This window comes from Labrus bergylta, chromosome 8 (genome assembly GCF_963930695.1).
Source record: "Labrus bergylta chromosome 8, fLabBer1.1, whole genome shotgun sequence".
Taxonomy (NCBI): Eukaryota; Metazoa; Chordata; class Actinopteri; order Labriformes; family Labridae; genus Labrus; species Labrus bergylta.
Window position 1 is genome coordinate 23,112,654 of NC_089202.1, and position 23,185 is coordinate 23,135,838.

At 44.7% G+C, this 23,185-nt stretch overlaps 1 protein-coding gene across 1 annotated transcript in view; it reads right to left on the reverse strand.

Annotated features, from left to right (window-relative positions):
- vwde (von Willebrand factor D and EGF domains) overlaps positions 1-21,710 on the reverse strand; it is a 29,899-nt gene extending 8,189 nt beyond the window's left edge. The window contains exons 1-21 of the mRNA XM_065958181.1: positions 21,428-21,710; positions 17,675-17,865; positions 15,413-15,644; positions 14,545-14,619; positions 12,732-12,961; positions 12,393-12,482; positions 11,156-11,303; positions 10,806-11,020; positions 9,617-9,690; positions 9,218-9,491; positions 8,785-8,981; positions 7,489-8,366; positions 6,838-6,974; positions 6,157-6,321; positions 5,560-5,664; positions 4,308-4,422; positions 3,216-3,472; positions 2,427-2,646; positions 1,688-1,825; positions 1,392-1,595; positions 783-1,172 (exon numbers count right to left, since the gene is read on the reverse strand). Coding sequence (XP_065814253.1) covers positions 783-1,172; positions 1,392-1,595; positions 1,688-1,825; positions 2,427-2,646; positions 3,216-3,472; positions 4,308-4,422; positions 5,560-5,664; positions 6,157-6,321; positions 6,838-6,974; positions 7,489-8,366; positions 8,785-8,981; positions 9,218-9,491; positions 9,617-9,690; positions 10,806-11,020; positions 11,156-11,303; positions 12,393-12,482; positions 12,732-12,961; positions 14,545-14,619; positions 15,413-15,644; positions 17,675-17,865; positions 21,428-21,503 — 4,411 coding nt within the window. The 5' untranslated portion in view covers positions 21,504-21,710. The remainder of the gene's footprint in view (positions 1-782; positions 1,173-1,391; positions 1,596-1,687; positions 1,826-2,426; positions 2,647-3,215; positions 3,473-4,307; positions 4,423-5,559; positions 5,665-6,156; positions 6,322-6,837; positions 6,975-7,488; positions 8,367-8,784; positions 8,982-9,217; positions 9,492-9,616; positions 9,691-10,805; positions 11,021-11,155; positions 11,304-12,392; positions 12,483-12,731; positions 12,962-14,544; positions 14,620-15,412; positions 15,645-17,674; positions 17,866-21,427) is intronic.
- Between the last annotated feature and the right edge of the window lie 1,475 nt (positions 21,711-23,185).

The window sequence follows — 23,185 nt, forward strand, 5'->3', positions numbered from 1 at the left end:
TGTGTGGCTAATCAGTCACTCTCTACAAAGTGCTAAGGCTAATTCTTTAACTCAGTAGAATGCCAAATGGAGCAGCAGGAAATTCTCAAAGAGGACCTGAAGTATCTACTAATTTGTAAAATAGACTTTGAATCATGAATCCAGAATCGTTTTGAATCGAAAATAGATTCTCAATCGAATCCTGACCCCAAGAATGGAAATCAAATCAAATGATGAGACACCCAAAGATTCCTAGCCCTATTTTTTCATTGATCAAGAAAAGTACCTAAGCTTCCAAATAACTACAGTTATTCAGTAATATTTGTCCAAAGCTCACGAAAGCAGCAGGAAGAGAAGTGATGGTCTATTGAGATTTACAGGTTGGCGAGTTTCTCAAGTTTCCGCAGCCGGCTGCCAAACTTACATCATACTACAAGCAGGCGACTGGAGCGATCAGTTAACACGAGAGCGACGCCATTCCTCGTGTTTTCCTCCAAGTTAGTGAACTATTAGATCGACTTTGAAACCAGTATTTAAAGGTGGAAAAGTTACATATCGTCGCTTTAAGGGATGCAGAATGTTGTTTGACTGATATTCTTTCCAGCTAGTGACACCAATCTACTCTCGTAGCCTAAATGTAATGTGACCGATGAGCAGATGCAGAAATGAAGTACAACTCTTTTCAAAATGTCCTCCTTCACTGGGTGAGAAAGAAAACAACTTCAATCCTGCAACCGAGTAAATAAACAGCCTCTGATACCGTTGATCTATTTATCAGTGATCTGAGTAGGGTCTCGACGTACCTTTACATATGACTCCATCTCCAGTGAACCCGTACGGGCAGCGTCCACACCTGAAGGAACCCGTGACAATGGGCTCACAGGGAACACCAGGGAAGCAGGGGGAGTCAGCACAGGTCACGTACTTAGACCCCCACCTGACCCCTGTGGTGAGGTCAGGGTCTATCTCCACGCTGGGCTGACTTCTGTGGACGGTGGGCGTCAACACTCTGCTGGTAGTTTGATTGTGTGGCGTCCTCCTGATACTGGAGCTGGTGGTTTCAGGTCTGGTCCTCCTGTCAGGGGGTCGTCTGGGTGATATGGGAGATGATGAAGAGGAGGTGGGAGTGGTTTCTCTGCTGGAATTGGATTTTAGGATGTGAATTTGACCATTTGCTCCATTGTTGACCTGACCTGTAAAATACTGAAAGTTAGAGGAGACTTAAAAACTAACAGAAACATCTTTTTTTTTGGTGAATCATAAAAATCATCGATGAACACTTGCCTTCACATAACGGATACTCCTTTCAGTAGTTTAAAATGATTGTGTATTTGATTTCATGTCGATCAGTTAGATAGAGAGATATAGACAGGCAGACAAGCAGGCAGCCAATAGAATCGCTTCACTCTCACCAGCTGACGAGCATATCCGCCCGTTTCCATGGAGACCAGGAGGACAGGGTCCACAGACAAACCCCGCCGAGACATGGGTGCTCTCAAAACACTGAACCCCCGGGTGACACGGCCGCTTGGAGCACGCTGACGGGGCTGACGGTCTGGGTCTCTGTGGAACTCTTACCGGTGTGGTCGCCGCTCTGACCGGAGAGTCTTTGTCACCTTGGAGACACAAAATAAAATTATTCTTAAAGAATTACAGCTGAATGAAAATGAAATATTTTGAATAAACTCTTGATGTTGAGGAGACTCACGTGTGCAGGTTCTCCCGTCCCCGCTGAATCCTTGCGGGCAGAGTCCACAGATGAAGGAGCCCAGCGTGTTGTTACAGATCACTCCCGGAGAGCACGGCTCAGAGACGCACTCGTCTACGTCTTCTCTGCATGTGCGGCCTGGGAGCAAAAGAATCAGCCGTCAAAGACTTTAGAAGCACTGCTCACCTTTGCACATACAGGATGTCGGCCGTAGTAGAAGTAGAAGGTTCTTCTATTTTTCATGAGAGGTCCAATGAAGGAACATTTACAAACTGCACAAAAACAAAATAAAACGTTGATGTTGACTGAAATAAAAGTAACATGAGTGATGGTCACAACCTGAGTAGTTCAATGAAATCCTCTAAAAACAACTTTAATGTGTCGTTAAGTTCTGCAGAGGAAATCAGATTTTTGTAGCTATCTGGTCACTTCACTGTTCCTTCAAAGTGTAGCCCCGAAGAAAAGGATCCACCCCTAAAGCTGAAGAGTCCTTTAGTAGTGTTGTAGTCAAGACCACACTAACAGGGACCAAGACATATCGAGACCCGGAGTGCCCCGAGAACGGGACAAGACCAAGACCAACTCAGGGCGAGACAAAGAAAAAGAAATCTCTCTCTTAACACTCCTCATACAACAGGTGGCAAGATAATCTTTGGAACCATCAGATAATCGGGCCTTTCATGACTTTGGTCAGAAGGGGGGAATTGGACCTCATTTTGATCTGCAGGTTGATCCCTACCTGTCATTCCAGGCGGGCAGATACAGGAGAAGGCGTTGGCTCCGTCGATACAGAGGCCCAGTCTGCAGGGGTTTGGTTTACAGTCATCGATGTCCACCTCGCACCTTTCACCTTTAAACCCCTCCAGACACACACACCGGTACTCCCCGCTGCCAGCAGGGAGGTGGACGTTGGTCACACAGGAAGCTCCGTTCAGACAGTCACAGGAGCGCACTGACACCTGACAGGAAGAGGGGGAAAAGGCTGCTTCATTCGTTCAGCTTTAGTCTGAGTCACCACCTGAATTACGGGAACACAAGTTTGTAATTTAAAAAAACTATGCTTGGACATTTAATTCAATCTTTGGACTTTCTTTATTCTAAAGTCACCCATTGAAGAGGTACATTGAAACACGTGAAGAAAGGAAAGGAAGCAGGATTAAAAAATATAGACTAAAACACATCTTGCACTAAAAAAAACAAAAAACAATAACAAATAGATCCATTATTCATCCTCAAGTATTCTGTCTTTTGTTTCCTTTTTCAGCCAACACACTGAACCTCTTCAGAGGACTCTGCTACACCGAGCAGGCCATGAGCACATAACTACATACTATCAGCGCCCTCTAGTGGGAGGACACAGGAACACATTTCCATAGGAGAGCCAAAGCTGCGATAGTCTCTGTGAGGAAGTTTTTGGCTTCCTATGAATCTACTTCTTCCCAAAAATAACCTCCTCCATTTACTTTGTACTGAGTGTGTATGAAACTTTAATGTTGGGCACATTCAAAAACAACAAACCGAGTGTTACCTGCACTGAAGCCCTGGTTTCAGCGTTGCAGTCGTCCGTCACAGTAAACTGGAAAGTGTGTGAGTCTGTAGCTTCAGCTGTGGCCGTCCACATCAGCAGGCCGGCCGGGGACAGAGATGCACCTTCAGGACCTGAGTCCAGGGTGAAGAGCACCGCGGAGCCCTCAGGGTCCCGAGCTTGGAGCTGGTAGATGAAATTTTCCCCCTGGAAGGAGTGGAGACGGAATGGCAAAGACTGGAGCGCCGGGGGCTCGTTCTCTGATGGGAGACACGGAGACGCTCAAGAAGTAAGGGAGGGAACAAATTAACAGGTGAGTTATCGAGCGAGTTTACATTCACACAAAGTTTACAATCTTTTTCTGGTTGTCTGTCTCTATATGTCAGCCCTGTGATTGACTGGCTTTCAGTCCAGAGTGTAACGGCACCTCTCGCCCAATGACAGCTGGCATCGGCGCCCAAACAGGGGAAGCAGTATCGATAATGGATGGATGGATAGACTTGAGGAATGCACATACACTTTCATTACGCTGTTTTTATGTAAGAAATCAGATTTTTAAAAACCACAAAATGTGCACCACTCCGTCTCCAGCCTTACATTTATGGATGAATAATTCATGAACTTCATGCATGAACATGGTTCTTGATCTGTGAGTAATCAATAATCCACCTCTCATCCCGTCGTTATCATCGAGATCAGCGGTTTAACCGCAGTAAAGCCAACGAGACATTTTCTGTCACTTCCTCCAAAGTGAGCCGTTTGACCTACTTTAAGTTGAAGCAGCAAAGTTGGTCTGAAAGTGTGACAATGAGGTGAGCTGTCCTCATATCAGTGCCCGAGGATTGAACAACTTCAATGACTTCAATCTGCACAGAACCGCTGCTGACAAATTATCACAACAGCCCAGAGCGAGAAAAAAGGAGCCTCAGTGAAGGCTTTCCTGCCTCAGCTGTAAGGAGGATGTGGATGACAAATGGAAAACTTTTTCACTCTGACTTTGTGCAAAAGTTCAGTCTGGACTTCTTCTGTTTATGATATCATGAAGACGCTGTGAGACGAACCAGTTGAAACACAATGAGGTGTCCGTGTACATACTCTCTGCGATGGACCACGTGTGTTTGGACGAGTCTGAGCGGCATGTGAGGCAAGGGCTGCTGGGATTGGACTCCCCCTCACTGTAACACAGGCCGTCGATGTTGCAGGTTTTCTCCTGAGAAGACAAAGACAATAAACAACGAGGAAATATGTGTTTGCTCTTTAAAACAAGCTGCCTTTAATAACTGGAAACATGCCTTTTGCAGAAAATACAACCCAGACTGATGAGCAGAACGCTGAGCTGCAGATTTATGTAAAACAGTTAAAAACAAACATTCTGTGTCCTGCGCTTAAAGACACACATCACAGTAAAGGTCTTTGCACACTGAGTCTGTTTTTGATGTACATTTGCAAAGAAATATGATTTCATGTCGAGTCAGTCATGTTTGCACACCGACTCAGGAACTTTCCTCCGTCATTATTTTTTCAGAAGAGGTTTGATTACCCTGCCTTTTCACATGAATCCATGTGTGTGTGTGTGTGTGTGTGTGTGTGTGTGTGTGTGTGTGCGTGTCTGTAGTATCCTTACCTCAAACATACTGTCAGCTGCTGTTCAGGAATAAATAACTGAATTCACGAATCCACCTACATTTTTTTTTCTGAGAGCCATGCATCTTTTTTCAATTGTTTTCAATAAGGAGAATTCGCAGCAGAAAGCGGCCGCCTGGAGAAGAAGCGCAGCGCCCAGCGTCTTTCTTGTGCGGCTGCGCTGAGCGCTCATGTTCAAACCCTTTCAGCTTTTCAGAAAGGCGCTGTTGACGTCACTGCCGTTGTTTTCCAAATGTATGATATTTCTTGTACCGAAGTAACGGAGCAGTGTCAGTCATACAGCGGCCTGTTGTCAACAGACTGTTGTCATAGCGACAGGACGGACTTGCAGCGCTTTTATTCTCAGAGCACAAACACGTCATGCAAACGCTCCTGAGCGCACAGCCAGTGCTTTTCTGCCCAGAAAAAAAAGGGGAAAAAGGTGGACCAGAAAAGTTTCATCTCCAGTCTCTTATTGTCAGGTCTGTTCTCAAGTGTCACATAAACTACATCAGGAGGTGGTCATGAGCTTTGCAACAGATCCACTTTTTTTAGTTTTAAACATCATTTCACTGAGCACAGAGAGACGTGGAGCTCTGCGGCCGACAGAGAGGATGAAGATGTGACAGTTTATACAAGATGGGAAGAAAGATGCCTGCTGAGAGGAACACGTATCTAACAAGATATTTCAAAGTTCATTTCTGTATCATGAAAGATGTCTCACCCTGAGGGTACAGAGCACCTCCGTGTCGAGGGTGCAGATCTGGCAGGCTCCATCATACAGAGTGAGAATCTTGGCGTTGCTGTAGCTGTAGCCATCGTTGGAAACCTGCCATCAGCAGAAGCGTGATTACTGTTGAGTGTTGGGAAAAGGCATCAAACGAGTCAACTGAACTATAGTCGTTTACAGTTTTAACTATTCAATCATTAGTGCATTGCACAAGTCGAGAATAACCCGATCTAACGGCTGTAAAATGATTCTTGGCACAAAGGATTTAGTTTCCACTGTTTCACACCAGCTGTGAACTCTTTCCACATCTGCAGCCAGCCAATGAAAACAACCTTCACATCTGTTTGATTTTCATCACTTCAGTGTAAATTCACTGCCTCGTCTGGTACTGTGAGACTGAAATTAATTAAATATCTTACAAAGAAAGAAGAGAAGTTGTTCCCTTGATTTGAGAACAAGCAGAAAAAGAGAGTAAAGGCGAAGAGATGGACTGAAACATGAGAGAAAGAGAGTAGTAACAATAAGGAAGGACATACATTAATTGGTTTTATTTTATCCTGAAATGCAGAAAGAGTTTGAGTAATGACTAACTTTGATCTGCCAGCGAGCCAGGGGTCTGTTTCTCACAGCTTCCAGGTCCAAGTCTGCAGGAGCGCGGCTGTCCTGCAGGGGGAGCTGGCACTCCAGAGCAGTCACATCCAGAAAGACGGCTCGGACGAACTGGGGCTCGTCCAGAACCCAATCCCCGTCAGCAAACTTGACAAGAGACACAGAGGGAGGAGGAGGGCCAAAGAGTAAGGAGGAGTACAACAGAGATGTCAGAGATAAGGGAGGGAGAAGGAAAAAGGGACACCGCGAGGTAAAGAGGCAAAACAAAGGAAGACTGAGATGAATGTAACATAAGGAATATGCATCAGCCTGTTTCAGTCGTAATCTGATCAGCTTTATCAGACCAGGAAAGTGCATTGAGTAAGCGAACGTTTCTTTTTGTGAGGTTTAGTTTTTGGCTTATTTTCCCTTCATTAAGAGAGAAGACAGAGGATAGAGTCAGATATCAGGGAGAGAGAGAGAGAGATAGAGAGAGAGAGAGAGAGAGAGAGAGAGAGAGAGAGAGAGAGAGAGAGAGAGAGAGAGAGAGTAGGGAATGACATGCAGGAACATGATAACATGACTCCTTTTTCAGTACGAGAAGAGATGGATGCACCGAAAAAGCGATAAGCTGAACAAGACGGAGAAGTAAGAGAAGCGAAAGCAGAAAAAAAAATGAAGTACCTTTTCTCTAACAAACTCACACTTGAGCTCGTAGGAGTCCTTGAAGCCTTGACCGTAGACCTGGGTGGTGGAGCAGTCGCCCTGCCGGACGTCACACAGACCCTCCTTCTCCAGCTCGGTGATCTCTGGGATCTGGTCTTCACAACATCAACAACAATGAACAAGAGGACACGGGCATGAAGCGTTAGACTTCAGAATGTATCTGTCATCATAGACAAAGACATGTGAAAAAAACAGATGTGTGCAAATGACTGCTAACTGTATCATGGATGTATTGTGTGGGAATAGAGCCATATAATAACATGTAAATTGTTTGACTTGTTTTTACTTTGTAAATGTACCATGAGCAGCTGTATCTTCTGTCTGGCCAATCACCTTCAAGAAACAGCTAGATGCTAGTGTAGTTGTCTAGAGCTCAGCCAGCTGGCAAATCAGTCAAAACAACAAACATTCATGTTAAAAATTGCCAATCTTGGCATGGGAGCTGCATGTGTGAACATAAACAACATTATTTATAACCCAGCCTTATCTCGCCTTTATCATACCCGCCCCCTAATAAAATGTCAAGGTGAGCTGTGTGAACGCAGCAGGTTAAAATGGGTCTGGAAATGGGTCTTGTGTGTCTGTGTGAGTGTATGCTTCATATATTACCAGCCAGCACACTGCAGTCATAAGAGCCGAACCCTGGGAAGCAAACACATCCCCAATCCGAGCACTGGCCGTTCCAGTTGCAGAGGTTTGGACACTTGAGGACAAACAGAACCTCCTGGTACTCGTCCTCTCTTCTCCTCTTCTCCGTCAGCCTCCTCTCACACTCGTTCTCCAGCAGAGGTAGTGTTGCATTCAGCCATGACAGCTCGTTCTTCAGCTGCAGGTCGGCGACACACATGCCCACGGCACTGCTTATTATCGACTCCTCTAACAGGCGCCTGCAGCCGGACGCTATGCTTGAGTTTGCCACAGCCTGTCGGCACTGGGACCTGGCCTGCTGCTGGGTCAGGCCAGATGGTGTGGGCCAGGTGAGGGAAGAGTCTGGTTGAACTGGAGCTTCGTGATCCTCTGGGAAAAAGTAGGTGAAGCCTTCCAGATCAGACTGGCTGAGGCTTTGATGCGGAGAGTTAGAAACAAAACGGTGGGTCTGCCGCCTGCCTCTCTGTGGCTGATGGTGAGCGGACCCAGAGGCTCTCTCCCTGGACGGGAAGCTTCTCTCAAGCTGCCGAGCATCACTACCTCCACCCTGGGAGTTTTGGCTGGAGTGACCTTGAGGCAGCGGCTGTCTGTCATTGCCGTCCCCTCTGAGTAGCTCCACCGAGCTGATGTACTCAGCGGTGACATCAAGAGTGGGGATGACGCCGGAGAGATGCACGTTGCCACGATGAGAGCAGGTGGAGTCAGAGGAGGTGACTCGTTGAGCTCGGGCTCTGGGGGATGGGGGACGGGGCTCTGCCTGACAGTTACAGAACCTGCGGGTGCTCGGGGGACTCAGGTAGGATGGCAGGGTGTCAAACAGGCTGCTGCCTGGAGGGAGTCTGAGAGAGAAGAGGAGAAGACGTCAGCGAGCAGGCAACAGGGGTTGACAGGAGGATTTCTAAAGGGAAGTAGCTACCTAGCAGAATCCTTGCCTCCTGTTTCTTGATAGGTTGATTAGCAATGCAAAGATATGCAAAAATGTGACACATACTGAATATTTTTGGCCCCTAATGGAGGAGTCCAGTTTTTGACACTTCATGCATAAGTGGCTTGTTAGAGGCCCGCATCGGCTCCACCTATGTACCTGTTACTAGGGCGACCGAAGGTTTGGTTGAAACAGGATTTAAATATGACTCCCCTTCAGAAATCAATGGGTGACGTCATTGAGACTACGTCCATGTTTTATATATGTGTTACATTTTGCTTTGAGCATATGCCCCTAAAAATGATGTTTATTTCCATTTAAACAACACTGACCTCCATGCAGAGATAAAAGCGTGCAGGTCCTCTAGTATAGCGCCTCCTGCTGTTTGGAAGTCGTTGTCTGACCGTCCATCATATGTCCCGCACAGACCCTCAGTGTGGCTGCGGTCTGAACCGGGCGCTCTCAGCGTCAGACTCATCCCCCAGTTAGACACATCGGCTCGGACAAAGGCTCCAGAGGAGAAGGTCATCTGTGGAACATTTACAGAGGAAGACAATCAGGTGAAGGCAGCGATCATGATGACGTCATCAACAAGCAGCTGGCGACATTTTGAAATGGGTGATGAAGCATTTTATGATATGATGAAGTGACTCTGCTAAATGTTATGATTTATACAAATATAAAAGACGTATTAAAAGATAAACATAGATTAAAACCGGCCGCGTTGTTGAAGTATTCTGTGCCTCTGATTTGTCCCTCACTCACCGTGACTTTGCGCCCCTGGTAGGACTCTGTGATGCGGACGCCGCTCTTGCTCAGGTCTCTGTTCTTCACGGACAGGTGAGGTTTGGTTTCTCCCATTTCTCCGCTGCACATGTCAAAGGCGACGACATCGCCGCCATCCCTCACCACGAAGCCGCACACACAGGAGGCGGCGTGCACGACGCTGCCGCACTCCCACTGACGAACATGGACCTCGAACGGCCGGAAGCCGCTCTTATAGAGGACAAACGTGCCGATCTGGTAGTTCTCATAGTGCCTATAAAAACATGTGGAAAAACACTTTTAAAGAATGCTTGTTTATAATCATGAAGTATTAGTGCGGCAAACTAAATTCAACCAAAGAAAGAGATTAAAACAGTTCACTCAGTAAGACTGAAGTACCTGCCATCAAATGTGATGATGTGAGGATCAGTAAAGGAGTAGCAGTAGGCCGGAGGGATGTCTTTCACTGTTATCTGAAAAGAGACATCAATTACATTTCTTCTTAAAATAACATTTCTGGGGCGCCGGATAGCCTAGCAGTCCAGCCTTGGCCCTTTGCTGTATGTGGCAGGAGCTCTGGAGTCTGTTTTTATGAACCAGAGGGTCACGAGTTCAAGTCACAGTGCCGACTACATTATGAATAAACGGTCTGGTGGCTGGCGGGTGCCCTTGAGCAAGGCATCAGACTCCCAACAGCTCTGTGTTTAATTCAAGCCTATAACAATAATAATAATAATAATAATAATAATAATAATAATAATACATTAGTTTTATATAGTGCTTTTCTAAATACTCAAAGACGCTTTGAAAAAAAACATCAACCCAAAAAACAAAACAAAACAAAAACAATGAGGACAGTGCAACAAAGAAGAAATGTAAGGGGGGAGGATGGGAGTTAGTGGTGGTAGGCAGTGATGAAGAGGTGCGTTTTTTGGGATTTCATGAAGGAGGTGAGTGTGTTTCTTTTAGGAGTGAGTTCCAGAGGGTGGGAGCGGCAATGGAGAAGGCCCTGGGACCGATAGTTTGTCCTGCAGGGGGGGGGGGGGGGGCATCCGCAGACCTGAGAGTGTGGGTGGGAGTGTGCCAGTGGAGGTGTTCAGACAGGTAGGGGGGAGCCAGGTTGTGAAGGGCTTTGTAGGTGAGGATGAGGAAGTGGATACGCTGGGGGATGGGGAGCCAGTGGAGGTTATGAAGGATGGGGGTGATGTGGTGTCTGGTCTATGTGTGTGAGAAGCATGTTTCTCCTAAACAGAGTGTAAAGCAGAATTTCCCTCAGGGATTAATTAAAATCCCCTATTCTCTCCTCATAACATTTCCTGTCTCTCTTTAGCTGTCCTGTATAATAAAGGCGACAAATAAAAAGGAAAATAAACGAACACAGAGAGACATTTAGAGTTTCCTCTTCACTGCATATCTATAAAAACACATCCTAAAGATAGTTTGAAAAAAGCAAATGTTAATAAAAATGAACAAATCAAAGAACAAACTAACAGCTTGTTTACAGAGAGAGATAAATAACGGTTGGAAGTATCTGAAATATGATAACAAAGCATCACTGAGTAAATGTGAGACAGTTGAATCTGTTTACCTCCACTGGTTCTGGTGAGTATCCGTTCCAGAGAAAGTTCTGTGTGATAATGGATTCAACCGATATCCGAGTCGTCCTGTTGTCATCTTTGACAAAGTCTGTGACGGGGCTGAAGTGGATCACCGCTCGGCTGCAGATCCCGTCCCTGCAGGGGCGCCGGGGCAGATCCACCATGCAGGAGGACAGGGACAGATCTACTCCCAGAAACGCCTCATCTGAAAGAAAAGTGAGGGATGTTTTAGTTTTGATTGCATGTTTGTAAAATGAAATAACAAAAAAGAAATGTGGACATTTATAGTAATACTGACATTTTTGTAACATCCAGTTATTGGTAACAACATTGTCCTCACCTTTACTGCTGGTACTGAGCTTCAGAGACAGGCTGCACTGCTCCGTCGAGGAGGGGGAATCCTCCAGACACGGGACAGGAACTGAGCTCTCAACAACCAACTCATACAGCCGCCCATCTTCAGACACACTGATCACCTCCGGTCTCAGCTGCACAAAGAAAAAAACACAACAAATGGAGTCGCCCAGCTGGCCGGCAAGGAAGCCTTCATACTGCTGTACTCTGCGGAGAAGTTATCCGTCTCCTTGTCCACCCAGATGTTTTTTTTAATTTTCAATTGTTTAATCTGAAAGTAACAGCTGACAGTCATCCTGATACTCTCATTAGGGAAACTTTAACTAGCTCATGTTAGCTAATTAGCTTTCCCTTGTGCTTTGATGATGAATTTCTTGTCCTTCACTTCCCAAACGGCCTCATTGTTGACCAAGACACGTCGCTCTTTGTACATTTGCAGTGGCCATTCTAGAGTCTGCTGGAGCCCTGGGCATAAGATAATTGGGCATAAGCTAAAAATAACCTCTAACCAGATAATCATCTTCATTTTTTCTGACAGTGTCCAAATGCTTACTCCTCCCCCGTTTCATTTTCTCTCCTATAGACAGATTATTCCTCTTCATTTTTTCCCACACTTTGGTTTTCACAGCAATAATGCATGCAATGCTTAGCAGGGCAACGACAGTGACTGCTGTCAGGTGGGGCCCCCTTCGGGGAGGTTTTCTACTGTCATTGCAAAATTTGCACATTTTGAGCCGCTGCTCTGGTTTAAGTTTGTAAGCACTCGGGGGCCCCAAGCAGTTGCCTGCCATGCCTGTTGACAAACAGCGCCAATGTACTTTTGTAGTCTTTCATCCTGTGGTTTTGTAAGGGGAAGGGTTCTCCGCTAAATACGATTATACCTCACTGACTTGAAAGATTTTGCCGTTTTTAGGGATTGAAATAGTGTCCTGTGTGCTGTATGAAGTTCGCAAGAAGTGCCCCAAACTTGCAATTTATCTTCATACAGTATATCTGTTTGTTAGTGGTTGTCAGGTGATGTACACATGCTTCGGTTTGATGAGATGGAAAGTTAAACAGCCCGTGCTGCAGCTCCAGTGTTCAATGGTGGACGCTACTTTATTAAACTCTATTTGCCCTCCAGGCCTCAACGCTGGTCATGTGACTTAAAAGCTATGGATACACTTGCTTTGCTCCTTTAAGAGTTTAACATTGATGTACAACTTCAGTTTACAGTGATGTACCGTTATCCCAGCGAAGAACTCATGACTGTCCACCGCAGCGCCGTGGATGTCAGGCGAGTCCAAAAGGAAGCTGGAGCAGGAGCAGTAAATCTGCAGGAGGATGAGAGAGACATTTAGTCTTTCTTAAAACACATCTCAAGTGTTGTCAAGAAAGAGATAAAATAAAAGGCAGAAGAATCCTGGATGTATAAAAGGTCAGGTCACACACATGACCAGGAAACAGTAAAACAACGTTTTGAATAATAAATCAACATGCCAGGATTCTAAACGATATCGTTGTACATCTGCAAAGTGAACCAGATTGGACTAAGACTCCTTTAAGCCGCCCCTCCATCAGACCTTGTCACCCAGACGGAGGTTGAAGCCGTCCAGCTCGATAAAGGCGGAGGTCTGGATGGTGGTCTCCTGTTTGAGCTCCTCCTTCCTGCCCTCAGGTGAGAGGCGGGACCAGGCCACCACGTGACCCAGGGAGCTGTTGGAGCTGCTCTCGAAGCTGCACTTCAGGTAGACCGTGTTTCCCGTCACCTCGGAGACGATCACAGGAACAGAGGGAGTCGGAGGCTGCTTTGCTGACAGGAGAGAAGAAGAAGGAAATTACTAAGTCGTGTTCATGTTGTTAGCTTCAACAGGGTCTTAAGTAAGCATGACCTCCTCTTCTGAGTCTGGCAGGCTGGTAGTGGGCGGGGCTTATCAATGAACACAGTGGCCCAGCCAGCGGTGTTAAGTGTGTGAAATAACAGGACGTTCTGAGCCATTGTGAATATCCTCGTGTGACCCGACATTGAAGCAACAGTGAAGATGGACATCCACTGGGTCCCGTTTTTTGTTCCTTTTAGTTTGACCAACTTAACAAAACTTGAGAAAGAGACGGGACTGCTGACCGGGAGGTAAGCGGACTGCTGACCGGGAGGTAAGCCCACACCCTACACCACCAGCCTTTGTGTTTGTATTACTATGTTAGAGAGGGAGCATCCTCTAGACGACATTCATTCTCATGACATTACTATCTGGGTGTGTTTTTTATGTTGTTTAAAGGCAGGGTTGGTAATCTTCAAAAACTAGCATGATTTTGAAAGTAGCATTCCCTCAATGCTCCGTCTGCGCTCTGTGCTCCCTCTAAAGCCACGCCCCCTCACTTACATGCACGAGCACTGTTGCTCCAGAAGTGGACCTCAGCTCATCGCTCACATTGTGTAGAAACTACGTCGTCTCATGTCTCATTCAGCGGTAAGTAAACTCACAGTATAAACTCCGTCATCGGTGACGCGCTTTGAGTGTCGGCTAGAGCACGCAAGAGGTAGAGAGCGAGCAGGGAGACAGGGAGGCGTCTGATTGGTTCATCAGATTGGTACCTCATGGCAGACAAGTTTTTTCAGGCTTACCACTGATACAGATGACAGATTTTCTTTGTTCCTTTTTCAGAGAACATGAGTTATTAATTTCTGTCAGGACCTAAAGACAACTTCAACAAAGATCTTAAAAAGTGGATCTGGAGGAAATTACCAACCCTGCCTTTAACTTATGTTTCTGTGTTTTATCTGTACCTCCACTGATGAAGAGCTGCTTCACCGTCTTTTTTTTGTGTTTGTAGCGATGATAATTAAGATCTATTAACATGTTGGCAAGGTACTGTGGCCTGGTTAATTTAATGTGAAGATATAATCCTCTAATCAGAAGTAGGCATAACTGAAAAATGCATAAAATGGTTATGCAAAGGAATGAAAATAATTCATACACACTGTATGAGCCAGAAGATATTTCAACGAGGTCTGCTCTCTGAATTCAAAAGATGAAAAGTGGACTTGGACTCACACCAACCTGGATTCTTTTTTGGACCACATTAATGAACATGTTCCATAATATTTCATCTACCTCTAATTAAACCTCCCTCCTCAATCTTTTTGTTTCCACTCCTTCCCCACCTCCTGAAACCTGCCTTGGCGTAATTCACAACCTTGCTGAGGGCCATTGCCATGGAGACGTGGCCCAGCGGACGCCGGGGACACATGCTCAGCTCATTAAGAGGAGCGGTGAGGGGGCCGGCGGTGCATTCCTGACCGCATGGCAACTCCCTGACCTCCTGATTGTTTTGGTGTTTGACCTAACACGAGGAGACAAGCGCAGGCCATAAACACGGCAGCAGGATCCTCACTTTGACATGTTCCATCCACGTCAAGCTCGTCGGGGCCACAGGGCGGTGACGTCGAGGCTGTTGTGTCTGACATCTCTGTGAGGTGGAAAGGAGAGTAAAGAACTTAGTTATGAATCCACATTGATTAAAACAACAGGTTATACAACATTTCAGTCTGATGCCAAACACCTTGTTACTTCATTGCAGTGTTACAGTGAGGATCTTTCTTTTGTCATATTGAGTGCATCAGGATGTATTTGCATCCCTTCATCTCTCCGGCTACTTTGATATCTCTGTTGCATGATTGTAATATTACTTCATATTTACATAAAGCAGATGTAAACCATCTCAAAGATGTTGGCAAGCAATCTTAACACTTTGAACTGGTTATTAGGGTAAATGACAAATGGACATTTTACCTGCACTGACTTTAACTAACTCTTAGAACATATATGATAACTGAATATATTCTTATTTTACTCATAACATATACCGCATTGGTCCCATATTGGGGGAAATGTAGTTTTTACAGCAGCACCAAGTCAAAGACAGGAGTACTCAAGTGATAGCAAACAAAATGCAAACTACTGAGCAGAATAAAATAGAATACAAAAAATACTGACATCACGTATATGCACTCTGTAATCCTTTAACTGGTGCAATAGACAGGTTGCTGCTCAGATTATTTGCACAATGTTTTAGCAGAGGAAACATTGAATAAAGTTGTGACAGGAAGTTTGAGGTGATAAATGAATATTTGGGTAGAAGCTAGGACAGGTGCTTCCAAACATTGCCATGGCACTGACCTCCATCCTCGACTACTCGTCTCTTTCGTGTGATATAATTCATGCAGATAATTACAAATACACATCCTTCTGTTCCTACATACCCTGTGCACAGTATCCCATGCATCCCTGTGTCGGCTGGAGCAGGTACACATAGAAGTCTCCACAGCTGCGGACTGTGACCGGGATGCGGAACATGCAGCAGTCTTTACCGTTGCCCGGAAAGAGCTGCCAGGTAGCGCAGGCCGTCAGCTGCCTCAACTCCAGAGGACCCGGCAGGGATTCCCCCTCAGCCAGGGACAGCCACACAGGAGCCTGGGTCCCACAGTGATTCACCTGCATGTTTACAAGGAGCGATTCATACAGATTGGTGAAAGTGAAGACTTTACTTTCTTTCCATCTTCCTATTCCCTTCTCCTTTTATTGTTTCTTTCCCCAAAGCAAATCTCCCTGAGTTCAGAAAGTTATATACAGTAGCTACAAATTGAAAAATACTGTCATGATGACTGGAGTGAACAAAGAAATACTGTTAATGTAAGTGCACTGATCACAACTTAAAACCAGCGTAAAGGCAGGGTTGGTAATTTCCTCCAGATCCACTTTTTTAAGATTTTGATTGAAATTGTCTTTAGGTCCTGACAGAAATGAATAACTCATGTGCTCTGAAAAAAGGAACTAAGAAAATCTGTCACCTGTAGCAGTTGTAAGCCTGAAAAACTTCAACCAATGTCTGCAACGAGGTACCAATCTGATGAACCAATAACACGCCTCCCTGTCTCCCTGCTCCCTTCAAAATCATGCTAGTTTTCGAAAATGACCAACCCTGCCTTTAATACAATGAACATAAACACTCTCAGAAACCCAAATGTCACAAAGGGGTTGAAGAAACAATAAAAGAACCAAAGATGTCATCAAAATATTGAAGTAAAAATGTGAATAATCTTCAAGATTCAAAAAAACTATCTCTATCACACAGTGACAGAAAATCACCTTTGGTTAGAGGCTTGAGTAACATAAAACATGAACACTCATTAGACTCACATCAAATCAAAGCAGAAGTTCCATAAATCGGTAAAAGCATGTTAAAGTGTTTATTGAGCCTTGATTAAAATGTGTATGGCAGTGGGAATAAAATAGTTTCTGTAAGTTTTATTTGAAGCTGAAACGAGAGGTGAAAGGGATGTGAAGAGTCCTCTGTGATGCAGACTGCTTTCCTTTCTGCAGCGTGTGAAGTCCTGACAGTTGGATTTGGGTGTTGCCGGTGATTTTAGCTGCATGTTTTAATGATTCCAGTGAGTTTTCGCTTACATTTGTTTGTGAGAAAGTGCAATGTTTTCTTTTGAAAAAGTCCTGCAGGCCTAACAGATCTAACCATTTATCCGCCATCATCATAAAGACATCCCCTTATCATGTAACACATGCTCACAGCGATGCTCGCTTCCTTTCTCCGCCCACTCCCGTTGAGATCCATCACCCAGGGAGAGCAGCAGAGCCCTGGGAAGGCAGAGCGAGGCTGACACTTTGAGATGGATCCTGCAGGCTCCTCACAGCAGGCCGCCGCAGGATATGAGACACATTCCAGCTCTCCTTGCTCTCTTCTTCATCATGAGCACAACACACACACTGATAACTGTGTGTGTCCAAAATGTGTTCATGTTTGCACATATCTTCTCCCTCAGGTGAGGAGAGAGAGACCACCTCAGAGTCACTCCGCATGAGATCACACATGTGGCCTCAGGAGGTTTTCAAAACAGATGTATTTACATTTCTAACAATTCAAATCTACATTTTTAATATCAGGAATTTGGACCGCACCCCAGGCTCCCAAAAAGAGGAGACAACAGTTGAAAGTTATTGAGGTGATAACATAAATCTCCCTAAACGTGGGTCAGGGTCATGAGAATTTAACGACCTTAAACTAAGGTCACAGCCAGCCGGTGTAGGAAACGCTTGGAAGAATTGAACAGTAAAATAAAAATTCCCTCAACTCAAGCATTTGTTGCTTCATAAGTGAGTTGCCCCCTCTTTGGTTTTCTCTTTTGCGGATCTTATCCAGTGCATGTGGAAGATCTCTCACTGCAAACATGTTTGGAAAATGTAAAAAAGTCACTTGTTCAGCATGCTGTAATTTGTCCTGTCTGAGACCTACCCTCTAGCTGCAGTTACATGCAATAAAAACAACAAGGCAACTTTCTTGATGTCGTATATTGTTTGAGCAACGTGGCACTCCAACTTCCTACTTCCTTCAACCATTATCCAAAATCATAAACGTACTGTCAAAGATAATTAACGCACATATTCAGATTACTCCGTTTGTTCCTCCAGTCTTTGTAAGATGTTCAAGAGAAGAAGAAGAGATCGTTTACCTCCACACACTGGGTGGGCATGCTTGCCGGCTTGTCAAAAATCTGAAACTGGTACCATCCCGGAGCGAGGGAGTGGTCGCAGATGAATTCCTGCAGGGCCGACTGCTGCAGCCAGCTGGAGCTGAAGGTGGTGCTGCGGTAGGGGTTCTGGAGGATGGAGTGGCCGCCCGGTGCGCACTCTGGAGGGAGCACTGCAAGCAACAGAAAAGTAACGACATAGTTATAAGAGATGAAAAAAAAACTGTCAGTACCAATGATGAAACATTTATAAAGATCACTGCAGGGAAATACTGAATACTGTGCATCGACTTTTAAGACTTTCAGTTAAAAGATGTCATGCTGCTCAGTGCTGGTGTTTGCACCCAGACCATGAAATGCACTGGCATTAGTAAAAAAATAGAGCTTGATTTAATCATTCAGGTTTAGGAGGAGGTTACTGTTGGGAAAATTTGTAAAAACTTGACTTCACACAAGAACGATTCAGGAGACTCAGATGACTCTGGAGGACAGCACACAGTAATAAAGTGTCTTACCAAGCCTTTTCTGTCAGACCGTCCCACAGGTTCGGTATTTATTCACAAGATGATGCTAAAGTCAGGGAAATATTAGTGTACATACTCTACCTAAAACTTGATGCATGTGATGTTAAGACAAGACAAGACAATTGGGAGCAGACAATAAGTCAACCAAAGATCTGAGGGGAGTGTCCTTGGTTGGCCTAGTCACTGCTAACCCTGTGAGCTCTGACTGTAGTCAGGCGCAGGGAATAAGCTAAATGATGTCTGTATATTAACAGAGAGACAGAAATTCCATCACAATTACCTGAGCCAATGAGATTAATTTAAATAGCAGAAAAACAAACATGATGTATTGAGAAGAGCAAAGCATAACTCAAGTAAACTACGTCATCAGCAAATGTTTGGATGACAAGACTGAGCCAGAAATAAAAAAAATATGCAACAAATTTCAAATCGTTTGTACATGAGGGCAATGAAGAACATGACTTAATGCAGTCTTCTGACTACTCAAAGCGCTTTAACAATGGTCACACCTGCAGATTCACACACTGATGGTAGAGGCTGTTATTTCCACTGAGACCTTAGAAGTCACTAATCCCATTCATATGCCGCCAACAAAGTAGTGGGAGCAATTCTGGGTTAAGTGTCACATCGCACACATTGCTGCAGGAGCTGGGAGTTGAACCCTTGACCTTCCAGTTGAGAAACGACGACTCTACCAACTGAGCCACAGACGCCACCTTCACTGTGTGAAGTAAAGCAGCTAATTGCGGTTTCACACTTTCAGTTTTTACTATTATTAATTTATCTTGAGTTTGACTGACTTAGGTGATTTAATTGAATCAGACACAATACCTCACAGGCCCAATCAATATACTGTGTATTTAGATCATTCTCAAGGAATCCTGAGTATCTTTGAACAAAGAAAAATGTCCAAGACATCCTCTTGGAACCAACTGCAGAGTGGAAGGAAGTCCTAAAACTGCTACAAAGAGAGAGAGGAAAGGTCAACAGGTCAAAGGTTAAAGGGGGACTCTTAAACACCCAGTGTGAGTGCTTCTGGATCATTAGAGCTCCAATAAATTACAAGGTTATCATATATCTATGTACAAAACACTCACCGAATGAACTACCAAAATTAACTAGACGTGTAATATGTTTCATCATATTTAGCATTTTGAGACTATGAGACAAAGTGTTTCAAAGGGGACTGAATCAACCTGTCGGGTCCCTAGTCTGACTCCAGACTGATGAATCTTCAACTTTGTCTGATGCGATACAAGAAGACACAATGGGATACGATACCATGCAATGTGCTCAGATAGATCCTGCTCAAAACACAACATAAGAAAGAAAGATGAGGGGATCATAAATTAAGTCAACAGTTCATTCCATCCATTCTTTATTTTCCACTTGGGTCAGGGTGGACGCAGTCTAAGCAAGTTGCCCCAGACATTCCTCTTCCCCGTGATGTTTGTTAGCTCCTCCTGGGGAGTCCCCAGGCCTGAAAGGTTATATAATCTCTCCAGCGTATTCTGGGTGTACCCCGGGTGTCCTCCCAGTTGGGTGTGAGCAGAAGACTTCCAAAGGCAGGTGAACAGGAGGATCCTAATCAGATGCCCAAACCACCTCAACTGGCTCTTGTCAATGTGAAGGAGCAGCGGCTCTACTCCAAGCTCCCTCAGGATGTTCCAGCTCCTCACCCTATCTCTAAAGGCTGAGCCCAGACACCCTCCAGAGGAAACTTGTTTCAGCTGCTTGCTGCCATGATCTCATTCTCTCGGTCAGTACCGGAAGCTCATGACCATTGGTGAGGGTGGCTGGTAAATCGAGAGCTTTTGCCTTTAGTCTCAGCTCCCTCTTCACCAAGATGATCCAGCTTAACACCAATGTTAACTTCCGATGTTGCCCGAACCTCACGGTCCATCTTACCCTAAATGGTGAACAAGACCCCGAGCGGCCTTTTCCAGTACCTCCACAAGAGATGAATCCGTATGCAGGATCTGAAACATTTTATTTTTAAGCACAAAAAGTCAAAGTCCACTATAACTTGAGACTGTCAACTTGTGATTTTGACTCATGATTGAAGGCCAGATATAAAAATTACATTGTTCTAGTGAGATGCAATCGTAAGCCATGATGCCAGTGTCGTCACACACGGCATTAGGCCCCTGAACCTTAAATCACAATGCACAACCATAGATTGTAAATATTAATGGAATAAGCACGAGTGACATCACCGATCTGTTACTGCAGGGGGCTTTGGAGATTGGCGGCGGTTGCCATGCTGGAAAGGCTGTCTCAACCTAACTTTGGGTCGACAGACTGAGAGCTGAGGCGGGTTTTAAGCCTCCTGATAAACCGTTACATTGCTAACTATGTACTGTATGACACGTATCATTCATTTAATCAAAACAGACAAGTTTACACAACAGCTATTATTGTTATAAGATAAACAAAGGCAGAGAAAATAAGGCTTTTTGCCTGCTCACATCTCATCAACTCAAATAACTTATTCTGTTCTCATGCTATCAACAGACCGAATGACCACAAGGGAAGAAAGCTATCACTGACTTTAAGAAGTGAAGACAGGTGAGTGAGGAGGCCAAAAGACACGAGGGAGTTGAGGAAGTTCAGAAGTTAAAAGCGGAGCAGCGTGTGGCCACAGAGGTGACATCAGGGCAAAAGAAAAGAACCTCAGCTGTAACCATGAGGCCCCAACTTCTGCTTCTGTGCACCGCGTCCATGTTTTCTGGCCCTGACCTCATAGGTCAAGTGAAAGGTGATAGCCTGACTTAGACTGCCACAGCGGTGACGACAGGAGCTGTCAGAGCTGCATATAGACATCCACCTTTATTCCTCAGCACCTGGTCACTTTAATCTTCATGAGCTGGACAGGAGCTCCCAATGTCCCCTGTGCTGCATGCATCTTCCCTTTGACCATGAGACTTTGAGGCATGTCAACCATGAGTGACAGTCAGTCTACATGATGGATGACAAGATGTTAGCTTCATGATGGCATAACACCAAACATCTACCAGGGACTTAAAGCTCCTATCATGATTACATTTGATTTATCCATCCATGTTTGGTCTTTAAACTGTGATTTTCCTTACTGAAGACAACGCTAGCCAACACAATGAGCTGAGAACAGTTAGACAACAGTGTGATCACCACTCCTGTTATGCATGAACAGCCAAAGTTAGTCATTTCAAAATAACAAAGTGGTTCTTACCTGTTTGCGCATGCATCGCGATTGGAAGAAAAAACAGCACGCACTGAAGAAGTTTTAAAACTGTTCCAAGTTTCATCGTCCTACACAGGCAGGCACGCGACTTCAAACCCAAAAGTGCGAGCACTGAGCGCGAGCACAAGGGACCGTTTTGCTGATAAGAAGTGAGAAGGGCAAAAACACGGGAGCGCAGTTCTCGAGTCCGTTTACCGAACCAAGACAAGTGACGCGCGCTTCAATCGTTGCAGAGAGTAGGCTACTCCGAGTTAGTTTGAGTCGCCTCTGATGTGAGGACGCGCGGAGGCTGTCGGCTGACCACAGACTGCTGCAGGCTGCAGCATCACAGTGTGTTAGGAGGGGCATCGGCGGTACACCTCCAGCACCTCTGCACACATCTGCCTTCTGTGCTCCAGGAGAGTTAGTGTGAAGACGCAGCTCTTACTCTGACATCCTTATGCTCTATCATCTATCAATACAATAGTTTACATTTACATATAGTTTGATTTAGTTACTGATTTTCTGACTTCAGTTGTTTGATCTCTGAACATGAGATACAAGTTTAAGACATTCCCATCCTTACATCACATTTGGACACAAGCAGTAGTGGGACATTAATTGCATTCATAAAAAATGTGGCAGTTAAAGCTCCTTTGAGGATATGCAACTGACTGAAATGAATACTGATAATAATAATAATAATAATAATAATAACTTTATTTATATAGCACCTTTTAAAAACACAGGTTTACAAAGTGCTTTGACAAACAGCAAGAACAAAGCAAACTAAACACAGAAAAACATTAACAACAGTAAGAATATAACAGATGCCTCTTTACAGTCTACAAAATCAGAATAAAAGAGCATCAGAGAGACAGGAGATTATTTCTGTAAGATTAGCCTAGTGTGCCTGAGTCCCCTGCCAGAGGTCAGACAAGGAGGTCATTGCACACAGCAGTGAGTTGCATGTTAGACATTGAAAATAAAGACGAATGAGTCACTACTTACACATTTAGTTTCATTAGAGCTTTCTTCAAAATTACTTGAAACTGACAGATCTCATTTCTCTCCTGCATCTTAAAAGACAAAGAACGTGTGACCACTGGACAGTGCCTGATGTGTTTTTGAATTGTAATCTGTGATCACGACTCCGCAAACCGATTAGCACATTGCAATTGTTGTCTGCTCTTAAATCATAGTTTGTAAACTGTTTCTTATATTTATGATAACGTGTGATGCTGTTGCCTTCTTGGCTTGGTCACCCTTGGGGAAAAAAAATGGGTTAACTACCTGGTAAAATAAAAGTTAAATAAATAAATAAAATGTAAAGGACAAAACAAGCAAAGATTTACAGTGTCCCACTTCATCCACAGGGGGCGCCAGAATCAACAGAACCTGAAAGTTCCTCACAGGAGATTTAAGTCCATTTTTCTACAACTTACTCACCTTATTTCTGGACTCAATATTGTACTATTTACAACACAATGTTTACTTTTAACCTGAGAACGATTCATTTCCACTTAGAAATATGTTTATAAGAGCTGTGGCTCAGTTGGTAGAGTGAGTCGTCTCTCAACCAGAAGGTCGGGGCTTCGATCCCCAGCTCCTGCAGTTACATGACGATGTGTCCTTGAGTAAGACACTGAACCCCAAGTTGCTCCCGCTGCGGCATATGAATGTGTATGAATGGATTAGTTACTTCGGGGGGCTAGGACTGATGGTTTAATCATGGAGGTTCACTTCTGGCCAGCCTCTGATATTTCA